At 35.5% G+C, this 19194-nt stretch overlaps 1 protein-coding gene across 1 annotated transcript in view; it reads left to right on the forward strand.

Annotated features, from left to right (window-relative positions):
• Nucleotides 1-18985, forward strand: part of RpLP0-like (ribosomal protein LP0-like) — a 36967-nt gene extending 17982 nt beyond the window's left edge. Inside the window, exons 5-6 of the mRNA XM_089093900.1 lie at nucleotides 14444-14520; nucleotides 18662-18985. Of these exons, the coding sequence (XP_088950026.1) occupies nucleotides 14444-14520; nucleotides 18662-18913 (329 nt within the window). The 3' untranslated portion in view covers nucleotides 18914-18985. The remainder of the gene's footprint in view (nucleotides 1-14443; nucleotides 14521-18661) is intronic.
• The last annotated feature ends 209 nt before the right edge of the window (nucleotides 18986-19194 follow it).

Below are 19194 nucleotides of genomic sequence, written 5' to 3' on the forward strand. Positions count from 1 at the left end.
ACTTTAATCCTCAAAATATGATCATTATACTTAGTAACTAACGGTCAGCTTTTCGAAATCAAATTAAAGAAATAAAGAAGAAAACAATAAAAATAGCATGAATCTTCACGAGATTTTGGAGGAATCGTATATCCCAGCCTTAAAACGACTCTGTTCAAGCATACTAGCTCTATTCCGTTGTTCATTGGTAATTGTAGTTTGTTTATTAAATAAATAGATAAAAAATCCAACTGAAAGTAGGAGCAACATTAAAACTTAAAACGGACAGAAATTATTCCGTATATGAGGGGACCGTCCGTTCCTCAACCCTTTTAGGTTGGCGCGCTGAGTTGGGAATCCTTTGTCCGAGGGGCACGGGTTTAATTCCTGGCGTGGCCGGTTATTTGGTTTGGGACGAAGGTCAATGGCGTGACTCTGTGAGCTCAGCCAGAATCAACCCAGCTCGGGTACCTGGATAAATCTGGGGAAGGTAAGCAGGAAGGGTGTGCGAAAGCCCAGGATGACTGGCGCCCAGCTTCCAATTGCACTTCCTGGCTGAAGGGCCACAAAACGGAAATCAACACCGCCGGTTTGGACCATTTGGGTCTAGTGCCGTCATACTTACTTACTTACTTTGCTTATTCAAATTCAAGGGCCCCTGTGTGCGAGCAGTCGTTCTTAAAGAATTGTGACAAGAAGTCAAACTTCAGTTTAAAGAGTGAGGGTTGAGGAAGGGGTAGCTCCCCTCATACGGAATAATTTCTGTTCGTTTAAAATTTTAGTGTGCTTCTTACTTTCAGCTAAGCAAACTTGTTTTATTTTATTTAATTTCTGACCATTTTTCAAATCATGCTATGAAATCCCCTCCCCCTGTGTAAAATTTTCCCTGGAAAATCTCCCCCCCCCCAAAAAAAAATCGTTTATTTTCCAATAACAAATACTATATGTAAATAATTTATAAATTGTGTAACTTACAGCCCTTTCCTCTTGGACTATGGATGTCTTGTCATCCCCAAAAGCATAATTATTGGACCTTTCAACAATGCTGAATTAAATGGATATCTAATTGATCAGATGTTGTTTTTTTGGGGGGGGGGGGAAGGGGCTGGCGATGGGGGTTAGTTGCCCTCCACTCTTTTTCGTCACTTAAAAAGGGCATTAGAGCTTTTGATTGGCGGTCGAATACGCCCCTTTCCAATCTTCTAGTACCATTGGTCGGTTACGATCACCACTGGGAAAAGCAAAAAAAAAAAGAAATAAGAGGCATCCGTCTTGATAACAAGAAATTTGTTGATCCATACCCCACAATTGTCACATTGGGTGCGGATTCATAAAATGTATAAAGAGTAGCTTTAGCTTCCGACAAAGTTTAGTTGAGGTCCAACCATATTTTTTGACTGTTTCCGACCATGTATTGTGTACATGTCCTAATAAGATGAATTTCAGGACCTTCTTCAAATTGTAGTGGATGCACTGTGTCTAGAAACACAAAAAGTGCAACTAGGGCATTTATTCTTACTATCCACCAAGTATGGTCGGAACTCAACATCTTCTCCTGCTAAATGTTTTCCTGACAAAATTTGGGACCCACCGCTCCCCTTCAGCCCCCTAAAGGATTCGGGTTGGCCAGGATCCCCCAAAAGCTTGAAATAGGACATTTCTTAATTCCCACCAAGTTTGATCAAGATCTGACTGTCGCCTCTAGTTAATGTATTGAAGGTAAGAATTTGGGGATTTCTTATAGTTTGTAGCTGGAAAGTTCCTTTGGGGGATTCTTGGGTATCCACGGTGTGATGGTGCAATTTTGATCAAGATCGTATCACTTTCAGGATGCGTTTCTTGCCTTTTTCTGAAATTATACAGATATACTTATGCTAATAACTATTGATGTGTACCTATAAACTGAATAAAAGCTACAAATTCACGTAACTCCACCTATGAATTGAATCACAGCTAGACGTGCTTCAGTATGCTTCTTAATTTGTCCCTTGTATCAATACACAATTTCAGGAAATTCAATAAAAATGGAAAATTTCATTTAAGAATGAAAATTGCAATTTTGGATTTCATATTGCATTTTCTTTAATTATTTTCCTAGAATGCAGAATTTTGCATATCATCGTTGGATGAAATATGCTGTACACGACCGTGCTGTGGGATGGTGTCTAAGGATTTTACTTTCGGAGTTATGACTCTTTGGTTCTGTTTCTTCCGTAGGCTGGAAAAAGAATCATTTCTTTTTTCTGGAAAATGACTAGATATTTTGCAAACTCTAACGGAATTTTTCTTCTCCGTCTTAAAGAGCCCCTGAATTATATTTCGTCAAAAATTGTCACATACGAGTTATATATGCCGGCACCGCGATATCAAATTTCGGTATTAAAATAGTTTCATCATATTTTGCTTCTTCTTGAAGGTTAACGTCTTTTCCAGTTACAGAAAATAATTTGGGAATATCTGTTCGACTTAAAAATTGCTACTTACTCTAGTCACAAAGCCGTAACCAGGGGAGGGGTTATGGGGTTTGAACCCCCCTCCCCCAAAATTTTGGTCCGACCTAAAAAAGGTAAAGAAATACATTAAAACAAATTTTGATGTGTTTAAAATTTTGTCTTGTATCCGCCATCCCGACAAAAAATGCCCCCCCCCCCCCGAACAAAAATCCGGGATACGCCCTTGTCTAGTCATGACAAAATTTATTAATATTAGTAAAGGGATTTATAATAAATAATTATTAATGCTCTCTAAGTAATTTGATATTTTCAAAAAACTATAATCAACACATCAAAAGCATAGTTCAAAAGGATTATGCTGCTAAATAGAATCAACAAACTACTAATACTAACAACTCACAGCAGCACCAAGTCATCTGAGGCCAACACAGCTGTGCATGCTCCTTCTCCATCGCAATTTTCACAGCCCTAGATGGATGGCCAAAGGGTACAATTGGTGGGTCACGTAAAACAAAAGACTTTTTAAAGGGGCTTTGAGTGTTTTTTTTTTCCGAAAACAAAAACATTTGCAGCAACTAAAGCGCAAAGACGGTTGAATTAAAAATGGATTTTCGGGAATGAATCCTACTGTTGCGGGAACTACGCCCAAGCCAGCTCATAATGACATTTATCGGTCAAAAGTTGGGATTTATAAACAGTATGTTTCTTTACTTTAATGCTACGTTTGGGCTACGGAAGTGGAAAGCTGAAATGGCCCCGTAGTCGTGCAAAATTTTGTTTTTATCCATATGCGTAACCAAAGCATGACTTGGGCATTAGTTTCATTTTCTTTCAGAAATCTCCATAATAATTGAGCTATCTTCGATTAATGTAAAATCCAAGGCCATATGCAGGGGGGTTAAATGTTTTGACCCCCCCCCCCCCTAAATGTTTGTTCGGTAAATATCTACCAAATCATATTATTGAGTTAGGAATAAAGTGGATACACCATTCGATGCCTTTTTTTAATGTTGATTACGAATATAGTAATCATTTCTATCAGAAATGAATTTCAGTCCCGCCTCCTCCCCCCCCCCCATATATATACCTAACCTAACCCTGAATTGGCATATGTAGGGGGGGGCTGAAATTCATTTCCGATAGAAATGCTTAATTATATTCGTAATCAGCATAAAAAAGGCATCGAATGGTGTATTCACTTTATTCCTAACTCAATAATATGATTTGGTAGATATTTACCGTTTGTTCAACTCGTAAAAATGTAACAAAATGCACAGTAACAATTTTTTGATGTTTTTTAATCTTTTTTTTTAAGTTTTTTTTTATGTCAACTCTGCGTCCACCGGATTCCTTTTTGCATCTTGTAATGCCATACTTTAAATTTAATACTACATGACAAATTTATTTTGTTTTTGTAGCAAGATAAAGCTTTGTTTTTCTTTTTATTTGTATTTCTTTTTACATTTTTACAAAGAGTATTGTAGGATTTACTGCACTTAAAAAGATTTATGCTTAGATATTTAGGTTGTAACGGTAGAAACATGGCGGCTATGAAGGATTTTACAAAAAAAGATGGCACCAAACAAGGCAAGCCTTAGGGTCCTCTTCTTTTGCGTTGATACCTAACCTGATAACTAACCTGACAAGTATGTGTCCAATAAGAGAGTCATTCATACTCCTGCCATTTACCCGTGCCCCAGCCATTTAAACATTTGCCTCTCAATTACTTGGACTATCTGTCTTGGCTTTTATCTGTCTACAATTACACAGCCCAGTCTTGATGCAACCTATTGCCCAAAATACTTGATAAATTCAATTCAAAATCAACGGATGGCACCAATCAATATAACTTCGGTAACTAGACAGGGTTGTCAACTATACGCATTTTATGTCATAAGGACACATTTACATGTACCGGGAGGCAATGACATAAAAGGGCAAAAAGTGACGTATTGAAGTGAATTGAATTTATCAAGTATTTTGGGCAATCGGTTGCATCAAGACTGGGCTGGGTAATTGTAGACAGAGAAAAGCCAAGACATATAGTCCAAGTAATTGAGAGGCAAATGTTTAAATGGCTGGGGCACGGGTAAATGGCAGGAGTATGAATGACTCTCTTATTGGACACATACTTGTCAGGTTAGTTTTTGGAAAGGCACGCCTGCCTAGAGCCTTGAGCCTAGAAGACCCTGTTGAGGGGGGAACATGTTCGGCACGCTAGGTTGACGTGACATATCTCTAAATTAGAGATTTGTGTCTAAGTTAGAGATTTGTCACGAAATTAGAGATTTGTCTCTAATGTAAAAAAGCGTTAGCTAAGGTGTAGGTACATGCTTGGAACACCTTTATAAGCACTATATCTTTGTTTGAAAAAAAGCACTTTTCACGAAAGTAATTATTATTATTATTATTTATTTATAACCCGTCGTTACAAAAACACAAGACAGAGTACAATAAAGATAAAGAAAAAGTAAAAAAGAAAAAAAAGGGACAAATAATACATCAACGGATACAAACGAGAAAAACACTAAACTGACAAGAAATAAGAAACATTTCTACACTTGACTACTGCTTGAGTAAACTATGTCAGGGGTGGTTACCAATTTTACTGTTAAAACTGGAAATCTGATTTTCAATTATGAGAGTGGGATCTGCCAGTTTATACATATTAATGAGGTATGTGTTACATGTCCAGGGGGGGAGTCTTAAAAGGTACTTAGCATATTTAAAAAATATTGCTCGAAGTTTCTGTTTAGCGGTGCATGGAAATGTTCGCCAAAAAGGGCTCAGGTATAAAAAATGGGGCAATGCTAGTGCAGTATACAGCCGAGCAAGGATAAACCGGTTGAAGCTGAACTTCGTTGCAACCAATCTGCTGTATGCAAAACCAGTACGCTTTTCGAGATGTTGAATTAATAGCTGTCGTGTGTGTCTCAGCGTTTTACCAATCGGTAGTCCAAGATAAATGATGTGATCTGCTGGCTTAATACTTGTCTGTCCAAGGTCTATGGTAGGCGGGACTTGGTTTTCGGGCCAATTAAACAGTAATACCTCTGATTTTGCTGCGTTAAATTCTAGGCCTATCGCAGCATATTGCTTTTGAAAAATAGCAAAATTGCATTCAATACCACCAATATTCCGGCTCGTATTTAAAATATTGTCAGCATAACAAAGAAGAGAAAGGTCAATACCATCCAGAACACACGTTATTTGGTAATTTTCCTGTGCTGGAAGAACACTGTTATTAAAAGCCGGGGCAGAAGTAGGAGCACCTTGCCGGTTGCCTTTTCGTACTGGGACGGTTGGGTAAATTTCCCTTATATTCTTCTCGGGCGAAACAACTTTTATTTGTGCCTGGAGGTTTTCATACATGTCCTTTAATAGCATTATGACATCTCGTTGGACGCCTCTCTTTCCCATTTCTAGAATAATTTGGTCGTGGATAAGGGAATCAAACGCACGCTTGACATCATGAATACCAATCGCGACCGACTCGCCTGAGCTTTCAGCGTCAATAAGGACAGAAGCCACGACGCTTAGCGCATGGCCACAACCAAGACCAGGTTGAAAGCCAAATTGGGAGGGTGGTGCATAACATTTCTCATTTATTTCTTTAATTATAAGTAGCTCAAAAATTTTGCAAAAAGTTGATTTTCCTTGGTATTTTTTTTTTATTTTTGAGCCTCCAGGTTTTGCCAGAGACGTCGTAAGTAAAGGATTTTCTCCAAAGTAAAGAGATTTACATTTTTATATGAGTGTCGTGCTTTCACACTAAGTCATTTTGTATGAAAGTTTTATAGTTTTTTTTTTCATTATATCTGATGTTAATTAGCCGCTTTGGAAGAGCGTCTTTTGGTCAGTAATGCACTTGGTAAAGAAATAACCTCTAGTTTTTGAGGTTTCAATATGGACACATTTTTGGACGCTCAGGGGACATACTCTTGGATTAAAGGTTGGCAACCCTGTAACTGGAGCCTTGCCTCTTCTAAACTTCAGCTCAGTTTTTGTGAAATCCCGCCAAGATTTGAGTTACTGAGGGCAGCTACATATGCAGGGAAGGGTAGAACAAGTAACCCATCCAAATCTAATGAATTTATTATTTTTTCGTATCTCCCTACATGCATATATATCTCACCTGCTTTGGCAAATTTAGGCCCCCCCCCAAAAAAAAAATAAAATCTGCGTGCCTACCTGCGTATCAAATATTTGCAGTTCTTTCTGAATATGTGCAAAGAGCTTCGAATTATTTATTGCATACAAATATTTTTGTTTAAGTATTTTAGTGTGTTTTATCTTGTTGAGGATTTATTGCTTAAAGGTCAGCTGACGATGTTTGTCTATGTATAGTGGGAAACTATAAGTGGTAAAAGTTCTTCTCTGACACACACCTGGAAGTTTCGCTCAATATTACCTTCGATATTCCCACTAGAATGTTCCTTTTGGGATCACTAGCGGCTATGAAATCTGGTTCTATGTGTATATGTAAATTTATTTACGTACTATGGAATTTTCGGAGGTAGTTATTAGTGATTAAAAGAATACTGAGAATTTATAATTTAAGTTTTTTATCGAGTTTGTAATGTTATGTTTTATGACCTGAAACTGTTTATAATTTGAAATCATCCGCATTTTGTTGAGTTTTAAGTGGTACTTTAAGTGACTTTTAAGTGGTACTCTAAAAATGACGCTATCTATGGAGAGACAATTTTCGTTCCAAAATTTATTAACTTCGCCATTTTTGATCTGCCAAAAGTTTAAGAGGAATATTCACAAATGTGGCAACAAATAACTTCTTGCTGTGAATACTTTGGCTTCGCATCAATATATCGTACGTAAAGGGGCCAAAGAGGCCGGAGGGGTTGACACGTTAAATCAGAGAAATCTAGCAGCTTATACGTAGCAACAAGCCACTTGCGGCTAAAACAGCTGTGTGTACTCCTTCTGAAAGTCACTCTGTTCAATAGTTTTGAAACGGCGCTGCCTGTGGAGAAATAATTTTTGCTCAAAGGCTTAATAGCTCTGTAATTTTTGAGTTGTCAAAAGCATATGAGATATACATTTAAATGATAAATTTGATCAGCGGTGTTAATTTATGGAAATTTAGAAAACAATTTTGCCATTTCAATTTTTTTCTCAATGAAAATACCAAAAGAAGTCATTTTTTAGTTTTTGGGAGGGATGTAAAAAAATGGAGGGTGGAATATCCCCCTTCCCACTGGACGCCACTGCTCGGAATAACAGTTATTATGATTAAACTTGGATTACCTTCAGTCTGCTTTTAAATAGATTATTCTTTTGTAATTGGACATTGGAATTGAAATTACAGCTCAAATATGGCTAATGGATATGGCTTAACCGCCTCTGTAAATCCGTGCAACACACACATTTTGTAATGCTCATTTTAAGCGGGCTTACAGTAATATAACGAAGGATTAATTATTAGCTAATAACGGAACAGACCGGATAATTTAAGACAACGCGAAACTTGCGAAATTCCTTCATCCTGAAAATGCGACCCTCACCTCCATAAGAGGCAGAGAACACAGTATTTGAATGAGCTTATGCAAGTGCATATCACATACATATGTACTTGCCCCTCATATACAGAATAATTTCTGTTCGTTTTAAATTTTAATGGTTTTCCTTACTTTTAATTGAATTCGAATTGATGGTCTTGCATCACAACCAGATTATCAAGTATATTTTCAAATAAAACGGAAAAAAATTATTGCTTCACAGCCTATCTAATATGTATCAATAAAACTAGTACAAACAAACCAACTAATTATGTTTCCCTGTGTTTCTAGGATTATAGAAAACTACCGATTTACTGAAAACACAAAAATCAAGTATTAAAAACAAGAATATTGGTTTGGGGGTGAAAAGTGAGTATGAAGCCTGACAACAATAAACTAATCTATAAAGCTTTTCATAGTCTTACACCAGTTGTGACATTAGTAACTTTCCATATACAATCAAAATTATCTTAAAAACATAAGCGTAAAATTAAATTTTTTTTAATAATCGCAAAGTCATTGAACAGCATACAGATTATTGGATTGATTTATCAGGTAGCATTTTGGTATAATATTCAATAGTGCTTTAAGCTATAATATCAATAGTGATTAATAAACAATCTTAAAATGAAAGAAATATTCTTTAGTAATACTTGAAATGAATATCAAATAAGACATAATATGAACTCTGAAAATGCGGTTATTTGTCTCTTATACAACAGTGAATTTCAAGCTATGATACAAATTCTAAACCTAGTCTATAGTCCTAATCCTATCAAGATGGCTTTACTTCGAACTTGTCTACAAAGCAATCATGACATGTCCTTTTAAAACCAAAACGATAGCCAGGCATTGAAATGAGCCATCGTGCAGAAATGATACCAAATTAAACGAGAAAAAAAACAACAACAATGGAAATAATGTTTTATTGGAAGTCCTACAATCGTATTCTATTTTCGTTTTTCAAATTGATGGTCTTGCATCACAACCATATTATCAAATAAATTTTCAGAATGTGTTCTAAAAATCATAAAAAGTTGTCTGAAAGAATAATTCAACGCCAAGACCGGTTCAGGACCCCAGATGCTGCCTCCATATTAAGAACAAACTAAGCTTTTAAAAATTCAATCATACAGCAAATATACAATACAAAATATTTCAAGAAATGAAGAAAAAAATCAAGAGTACTATCTCTAACTAGTAAAACTCACTTTGACTCTTAGCATTTTGATATTCGAATTTCATTGAAATAAATTCTTAACTGAAAAGAAAGAATCATGACCAAATTTTGTTTCCAGCAGGATTTATTCATTTCAGTTACTGTATATATTGGATAAACACTCGGATGTTTAGATATTCCAAATTCTGCGAAAATTTAAATTTTGCGGAAATGGATCAATGAATGCCAAAGGAAATTCATTGGAATCCCAAATGGTGCCGCTATTTCATAAACAAACTAAGCTTTTTAAAATCCGATCACACAAACAATATACAGTGCAAAATGGGGCGAAAATATACAAAAAACTTGTTTTTTCATAGATTGAGAATTTGAAGCAAGCAACTTATTACGACTCAGAAAATTTGAACTTTTAAATTTGAATTCCATTGCAAGAAATCTTTAACTGAAAAGAATGAATTCCGACGAAATTTTATTTCCAAGAGGATTTTCGTTCATTTCATCCTCATTTCCGATTTATATTGGATAAATTCTCAAACGTTTAGATATCCCAACTTCGTTGAAATTGCAAATGGTTTCATTATTTCAACGACGAAGTGAACTTTTTCGAGATCCATCCCACAAGCAATATGCACTAGAAAATGGAGGTGGAAACTAAATTTGCTATCCTTTTTTGTTTCTTTAGAGGTTATATATTTTATGGCATTCGAAGTAGGAAATTCGGGCGAAAGTAACAACAACAAGCCTAATTTTCATTTGTATTTTCACATATATACTGTACACACACACCCACACATTTATATATATATATATATATATATATATATATATATATATATATATATATATATATATATATATATATATATATATATATATATATATATATATATATATATATATTATATATATATATATATATATACATATATATATATATATATATATATATATATATATATATATATATATATATATGGTACTTACGCATTATATGGGCCCTTCTAAAAAGTAAAGTTTGGTTAATGCTAATGAAATAAAATAAAAAAGGATGAATATATAATAGTTTATAAACAAATTTGGGATATATATTTGCCTATTAGGGGGATGGGGGTAAAGCACAGCATACATTAAATACGTAACCTAACCTAGGTACTTTCCCCTCTTAAACCCCCCCAAAAAAACAGTTTAAATATCGTAAACGTAATGAATTAACCCGTCTGGCGGGTTTTTCGTGACTGGTTTCTATATATGATGTCATGGTGAAAGACCGAAATCTGATTCATGTCGACATCCACCGGTAAAAATCCGAAATAGGGATATTTAACAAATATTTCGGACATACACTAAGTGACTAAGTGTTGGTTGAAATTCACCATGCACTATTGTGAATGTTGAGCATTTCTGAGATTTATAACCTAACCTGTCATCATGAAACCTTGCACAGGACTGACAAAGCTGACTGCTCAACAAACACATAGTCGCTTGGTGTATGTCCCAAATTTATTAAATATCCTTATTTTGGACTTAAACCGGTGAATGTCGACATTCACCAGATTTCGACCTTTTAGCGTAACATATACATATATCGTACTTATTTTCGCGCAAAAAATGCTTTAAATAAGCGTTAATTTAGAGCCAGAAAACTAACATAGAATACGCCCATATTGAATAAATCTGCTTTTTTAGCTTCAAAACACCATTACTGTCAAATTATCAAGTGAAAAAATCATTTGGAATACTCAGTGTGCTTTAGATTGATCATGAGGCTTTAATGTTGTTGTTTTTTCAAATTGCTACTCTTCGGGTATGTACTTTGTCTTGTAGGAACGCCAGTCTTAGCCTTGTGGTTCTTAATCGTTTATATTTTTCAGTATCGGTTTGCGATTCCTGTCTGTATCTTTCACCAAGTTAATTCGTCATTGGCTATGCCACAATTTCCCTTGGATGAGCTCCTTAACAACTGCAATGTTTTCTTGAGTTCTGCTGTTCGTTTGAGTGTCAGAACTAGCTTAACACTGCAGAATTCTGCTAGAATTTGCTAGAATCCGCATAATTTTGCTAGAAGAGGGCTAGAATTTTGCTTCAGCATATATTTTAGATTTGTTTAATATTTCGGAATTTCCGGATTTGGAACTTATTTATATTAAACACAGGCGTATCCACAGGCGTCAAAGTGTGGGCGATGAGCGGGTCAGGACAGGAGGCTATGGGGTGTGAACAAAAATATATACTAAGTATTATTGATTCCTTCACGTACCTTAACATCCTTTTCTGAGAATTGGAAACAAGGCTAGTTAAAATTTGAACCATCCTCGTATGTGTGTTTCGTATTGAATAAAAGCTTTGGTGTCCGGCAGATTCCCTTCCCATCGGAAAGTTTCCCCCAGCAGACAATCTCCCCCCCCCCCAGTTTTTTATCCCTAGAGAATTACCCTACATGAAAAACTAGGCATTAAAAGGGAAAGTAAGACAAAGAATAAAGAAAAGAAGGGATTCTGGAACATTCTACCTATATTCCAAAATACAGGTAGAACATATGGCGTAGAGTATCCTATAGTATAGTAAGTTCTATATGTTTATTTCTTTCGGTTCTCTGTTTTCATATGCTGGATGAACGGGGGGGGGGTGATTAATCTTAGCAAAGTATATTAAAGGTGAAAGAAAATAATTTACTTGTTTTTTGTTAATACGGAGTTCTGTTCATGAAATTTGTCTGGTTCTGACTTGGGGTTTGACCACTGGTATCGTGTGCTATAGATATTGCTGCCAGACCAAGTCCACGTAAAGTAATTGCTAGTACTTCTTAGTGCCAGTCTGTTTCTCTGTGCACTTCCATCGTAGGGTGACCCTTCCATAGTTGTCACTACTTCCAAAGATCTCCAAATTGTTTTCTTTGGCCTTTATCTTACCCTGATATGATAACTCAACCCCTCAAAACAGGATAAAAAATAAAATAAATAGATTATAAAAACAGATACTAATGGATATTTTGCACTATATATTCTATCAGTATTTTGGAATGTAAGTAGAAAATTTCAAAATTTCTTCAATCTTTTTATTTGTCATGCCCAATTTTGATTGGTTTGTGCTTTCTTCAATGAGTAAAGGGTTCGATATAATTAAAAAAGAGCAGAGACTTTGCTGGATTTACGATCAGGTGGACAACTTCACTTACTTTGGTAGCATTATTAGAAGACGGTGGTTGCAGTGAAGATATTAAAAGTAGAATAGCCAAGGTCCAGGGTTGTTTTTTGCATTGCTGAAACAAAAATTGGAAAGAAAGGAAGATAAGTCCGGGAACCAAGATTAGAATATTGGAAGCTACGGAGGTCAAGTATGGATCTGAAACGTGGGTGCTTCGAAAGGCGGAGGAGGATTTACGAGTTGGGTTACAGGTTTTGGTTTGTGTCTTATAGCCACCCCACTCAGGTTCTTGGTCTGACAGAACTGGTTTCTTTCTGTATGTACTCGGTGATGATCAGCGTAGTGCGAGAGACTGTATATAGGCCTACACTACAATGTAGGTATATTTTAATTAAATATTTTAGTCTGTATTTTGGTTAGGTTGGGTTAGAAACCATTTAATGTAAGGCGTTAGGGGGTTGATTTCCATAATTCTCTATTGTAGTTTCCATAATTTTGTTACTAAAGTATTTTATTTTGTTCATACTAAGGTATATTTCATTAGGATAAACCTAACTTCACTCAGATGAAGAACTTACGTGGGGTGGCTATAAGACATAAGTACCCAGTTTTCGTTGTGGTCATGTAAATCTAGATTGGAGCAGTAGATGTTTTCTAGCATTTCACAGGAGGAGTTGGAGAAAATGGTATCCATCCAAAAAAGAGGCCTTCAGATAAATTTTGAAATACCATGGACATCAGAATAAAAATATTATTCCCCCCCCCCCCCCTGGATCCATCTTAGGTCTATTCATGCCTGAGAGCTGTGATTTTCTAAGATTTATCTTTTGGTTGTTTCAAACTTTCAGTTTTAGGACATTACCATATTGTCGTCAGTATTGCCACATAAATACGTGAAAATAAGTAGGCACAACTATTTCGTTAAATCTGGCAACGCTTTTATGTCCGTAAAAATTCAAACATTAATAATCTGTTGGTTCCCAAAGACAACTACACCATCAAAGGAAAGCTTTAACTTTCTAAGCTGTTTGGTGACCTATATTTATAACTGATTTTTGACTTATTTATACCTGTTTCTTTTTTTTATAATTTGGCTCCTACATATATCAAAACCTGCGTAACTACATGTGAAAGTCTTGTTTATAAAGGTTTAGAATTCCCAATTTCTTCTAGTTTTTTTTTGTTTTTTTTAATATATATAGTTGTGTAAGTTTCCCTATTCCACTTAACTAATCTAATCGATCAGATTTGAGGTTTACCGTCTTGGTCACTTTGTAGAAGGTGAAGTCCCATACTCTGCTCCAGAAAAAAGTCGGTTAGAAAAACTTCAGTGCAGGAGAATTTAGTGTTTCGGTTTTTCAAAAAATACACTGCTTAACCTTTGCACGGAAACATTTTCCCCAAAAGACACTCCCCATCCAGATTCTGCCCAACCCATGCTATCTCTCGGCGTGCACTTATTTTGCCCCTCCCCCTCCACTCCTGCCTTACTTCAAAATATGAAAAAAAAACTTGTCCCTTACAATAGTGGAGAAATTAGCAAACCATCCTAATAGTTTCTCTCTTCTTTCTTATCTATGCCACTTCCCTTCTTTATCTCATCTTCGTGTTTTTATTAGCGTTTTTAATTTAATTTCTTTTTTGTAAATTCTACAAGTTTTGCTTGTTTTTAATCTTGTTTACGATTTAAGTTTTCTCTCTTTGTGATGCTTCATATAAAACAATGATTTTATCTAATATTCAATGAATGATTATTCATTCTGTTATTATGTGATAATGTGTTCCTTAGCAAAATTTAAAAGAATATTTACTTGTTGTTGTAAACTATTTTATGTTTTTGGTCTAAGAAATCGTTTTGCCGGCCGGAGAAGCGAATGTGGCGAGTAAAAGAAGCGAACCAAATAGTCGCTCATATGAAGATATATTTCTTCTTCGGGCAAAATAATAACCCTAGAGAAAATTTTCAGCAAAGAAAAACACCGAAAACAAAAATACGACTTTTTTTTTAATAAAAATAGGTAACATAGGAAATAATAGCAAGTGCTATTGCATATCTTCCTTTCTTATACCATCTCATTTTTTCTCTAGTATCTCGCTTATTGTATCTTAACCTTCTCTCTTTCTATTCCTTGCTTTCATACTTTCTAATGCAGCCTCTCTTTTTTTTACAGGGATAATACATTTAATCAAGGATTTTGTCGTCTGTAAAAAAGGAAAGGTCATAAATTGTGAACAAGCTAGAATATTGGTAAGTTTTATATTTTCTACCCTAATTGTATCATGTGTTTATATTTTTCTATAGCTTTTTTCATCTGGTGTCTTCTTTCTTTTCTTTCTTGATGTATTATGCCCTCTTCCCCCTTTTTTCATATTCCATTCTCGTTTCATGACTGGTATTTGGTAATCACTAAAATATTTGGAGATTTTATTTCTGCCTTGATAGAACATAAATCAAGATGTTGATAGAGTCTCTCTTAAGGCTTGTTGAAGCAAAGAATTAAAAGAAATAAAAATAAACACTAATTTATGATATTTAATCCTTTCAATTTTTTGGAGCGTTCTATTTCATCACCTTTTTCCCTTTTTTTTTCTCAATCTTCTCATTTTTTTTAGCCTTATTGTTAATATCATTATTGTCAATTTAACAGTTGCACTATTAAATGCTCAGATGTTTTAAATAATTTATATGATTTACATATCCCAGGGGGGGGGGGGGTATATGCCTTGGGCTTACTCGGACAAGTGTAAGCACGTGACATGTTTTGTTTTTGTTGTTGCATTTCGATGGGAAATAAAATTTTAAAAATCGACGATTGTTCCCAGTTTTCGAAATAGTCCAAGTTATTTCTCTTTCCCTGTTGTGTGAAACCTACGCAGCACACACCCAAAATAAACCTTGATTTTTTTTTTCTTTTACTTATATTTGTCTCAAAATACAAGTTTATACTTCTTTAATTTTCAAAATGCAAAAAAGCCTGGCTTTCCAGCATTGTTTTAAGGAAGAATGGGTGGTATTCTTTGGCAAGAATACCTCTCACTTAAGATTAATTCATTAATAAGCCATGTGTTATGTCCCTTTTTCCATCACTGAAACATGCCCTAGACACGGTACATATCTGTGGCTGGGAAATAAACAGTCAACATTTGGCATGCAAAGTACTCCTTTTCTACTTCGTGGAAACCCTTCAAGTTTTCCACTCAGACCCTTCAAGGGGTGGAGCTGAGATATTCTGTTCCTTCTCCCTATATGAAACGTACTTTGAACATGTACTACTGTGTCAAAACTGTCAGTATTTGATGTATGAAGTACTCACTCTTTACTCATGAAGATCCTTTCCACTCAGCACCGTCAAAGGGTGGAATACCCCCTTTCCTTTTCTGAAACATAATTTAAATGGAGTACTTATCCACATACTGCTGTGAAATAAACTGTTAGCATTTTGTATATAAAACATTCCTTCTCTACTCTTAGAAATCCTTCGTGCTTTTCACTCAGGGCCGTCAAGAGGTGGAGCAGAGGTATTCTACTCCCTCTTCCTGTCTGAAACATTCTTCAGATAGAGCACTTAACCATGTACTGCTGTGACAAAACTATCAGTATTTGACACATAAAACACTTTCTGTTTACTCATGAAACTACTTTCCACTCAGGGCCGTCAAGAGGCGGAGCAGCTCCCTCTCCTTGCCTGAAATATAATTTAGGTAGGGTACCTATCCACGCATTGCTGCCGTATGACCCAAGTTGCCGCCCGGTGAAAAAAAAAATCAGTAGATTTTAGTGATTTTTTCTTTGATTTAGTGATTTTCTTCAATAATCTAGTGATTTATGTGCTCATTTAGGGATTTTTTTTTCTTTAGGCAATATAAAAAACCACTAGGGGTGGCAAGTCTGGGAATAACTGTCAGTTGAAAATTCTTCATACTTCCCATTCACGGCTGTCGAGAAGTAGGACTTGGCCATTCTGTTCCCTCTTCCTGTTTAAAACATACTCCCTGTGGTAACTATCCACGTACCGCTGCGAAGTTAAAATCAGTTCCTGTATACAAAACAAACTTATGAAGCTTAGTTTTGTCTTTACTTTATTGAAAAGCCTTCATACTTGCCCCTAGGGCCGACAAGACTTGACCCATGATTGGCCCCTGGGCCATTCTGCCTCTTTTCCTGTCTAAAGTATTCGATCTACAAAATATTCGTCTTTTCTTGATGAAAGCCTTTAACACTCTCCCCAGGGCCGTTCAGATATGGCGTAGAACTGGTCTGCTCCCTCGCAGTGTCTGGAACTTGCTATAGAGACGGTAATTATTTACGTGCTTTTCTGAAATAAATAATCAGTCTGTCCAAATTGATTTACTATAGTTGGGAGAAAAATTAGGGAGATTTTTCAACGGCTGTCTTTCTTGATTACCTTTCCGTGTCTGAAAATGCTTATAATATATTCTCATTTTGAATAAAGCTGAATGTTCAAATAAAAAAAAAGCTTCCGTGCGAAAATTTCGAAGTAAATTCATCATTTTTGACTGGTAAAAAGAGAATTTATTTTTTACATTTTGTGCTTATTTGTCTAAGTCGTTATTTCTCTACCTGTTTAGTATCATGGTCAAAGATAAAGTCGACCACCTCATAACTCCTTATAGTAAACATAATTTAGGCTTAATTATAATTTTTATCAGTAGATCCTAATACAGCGTTGAGGTTGATAAATCATTATTCGTTTTTCAAGTTTTAATTGTGCATTTGTAGGAATATCTATAGCCTATGCATGTTTGACCTAAATCATGTCATAACTATATGAGCTGTTTAATGCGAGTTTGTAAATAGCAGATTCTCTTGTACCGGTTTATTTGTTCGGATTATCTAAAGGCTCCATTTTTTCTGACCGACATCAAACCCTTATCTGTAGGATCGCAATCCCGCTGGAGCTTATGACCTCACAAATTGAGAAACGAGGATCTAAGGGAGGCCCAAGTGGGTGGGGGATCAACCAGGTGTCCCCCTCTTTGATATGACTGGACGTCAGACATGTGCCTAGATTACAAAATGTTATATGTAACTGAAGGAAAAAATTAAAAATATTTGCAGAAGTTTATTCTTGATGGAAAAAATAATTTTTGTACTAAATAGTTTTTACCAGTTTCTTCACTCAGGTACGTATCCAGGAATTTTGGGGGAGAGGGGTACCAAAAGAATATGTTCCTTAGTCTAACGGTCTCGAGCTAGATTAGGACTGTTGTTTCTAGTTTGAGACTGGGAGGAAGGCTTCAAACCAGGGTGCTCTCTTCTCCATCTTTTCACTGTAATTTTCTTTTTTCCTCTGCTGCGATACCCAGCTGGGCCTAGTAAAGAGATGGCCCTAGTTATTTTTAGAATTTTGCCTTTTCTTTTCCATCTTAGTAAATAAAATCTTTGGTAATAACTTATGAGCATTGCAATATATGGAGGTTTTTTTAGCAGCCTATGCAGGGAATTTGACTTTTCTTATATTTCAATAATACAGCAATAACACCTCAACATCTAAAAAAGACTTGATAAATAAGAACTAAAAAACCTATAAACGTCTTAATTTTTTTTGCGACTCTCTTGTGCTTTTTCTTTCATGCCACCCGGCAAAATGTAATTTATCACTTTGACCGAACCTGTCTCGGTCCGGTTAAAGCCTTTCACAGAGACAAGCTGTTTTAGCTGTACTCTAATTAGGCTTGCAAGTCTTTTCTGATTTTTTAGCCTAGTCTTGGCTTATTTAGCTTGTTCAAGCAACAAAATGTTCAGGGGTTTTCCAAATTATAAAAAAAAATAATTGATAACTGGTCCTAAAACAAACAAGGTGGAACCTGACAAAATGTAATTTATCACTTTGACCGGATCAGTCTCGATCTTGTGATCGAGCCTTTCACAGAGACAAGCTGTTTTAGCTGTACTTTAATTAGGCTTGCAAGTCTTTTCTGATTTTTTAGCCTAGTCTTGGCTTATTTAGCTTGTTCAAGCGACAAAATGTTCAGGGGTTTTCCAAATTATAAAAAAATTAATTGATAACTGGTCCTAAAACAAGCAAGGTGGAACCTGACAAAATGTAATTTATCACTTTGGCCAGATCGGTCTCGATCTTGTGATTCTTGCGCTTTTTCTTTCATGTCACTAGCAAAGGTTTGCTAATTTCGATACAGGTTGATCCAATATCCAAACGTTTTTATTACGTCCGATTATCTAAACTGATTGATTCCATCATTCTTCTTAGAAATGGCTGTTCACCTTTTAGTGCATACTATCTGGCATGTATTTTCATAATAAATTTGTACAAAAACCAACAGAATTTAAGAAAGAAGAAAAATGGATAGGATTAAGTAAAATAAAATTTTAAGAAGTCGTTCTTATTTTTGTCCTTATTTTTTAGAAACATCTTGGACAAAAGCTTGCTGAATTTCGGGTCGTACTCGAGGCTCGATGGTCAAAAGGTGGTGAGTTTGAAGACTATTTTGAAGGAAGTCGCGATGATGGTGTAAATAAACCAATAGAAGATATAATGGAACAAGGTGATAGCGGAAGCGATTTTGAAGAAAATCGCGATGATGAAGACGAAAATGTTCATAAACCAACAGATGAGGTGATGGAAAAAGCTGATAGTGGAAACGATTTTGAAGAATAAACTTTTGTTGATTCAGTCATTTGTTTTTTATATCACTGATATCTAGAAATCTATAAATCTGGTTCACACGCAGCGTTTCCTCGTGAGAACGGACCTTTGTGAGACCCCCTTATATATAGTCCGACATTTGCAGCCCAGGGCTGGGAACTTTTAATTGAACTCTTAAAAACGTGTCCATTTAAAAATTCAAAAAAATGCAATAGGCTGATTCAAAATGGAAGTTTTTGAATGATATATTTTTATCTTTTAGAGTCAATTTTCCTTCCTAACACTAAAAGGTC

This window comes from Artemia sp. Qi Xiang Cuo, chromosome 9, assembly GCF_049724085.1.
Source record: "Artemia sp. Qi Xiang Cuo chromosome 9, ASM4972408v1, whole genome shotgun sequence".
Taxonomy (NCBI): domain Eukaryota; kingdom Metazoa; phylum Arthropoda; class Branchiopoda; order Anostraca; family Artemiidae; genus Artemia; species Artemia sp. Qi Xiang Cuo.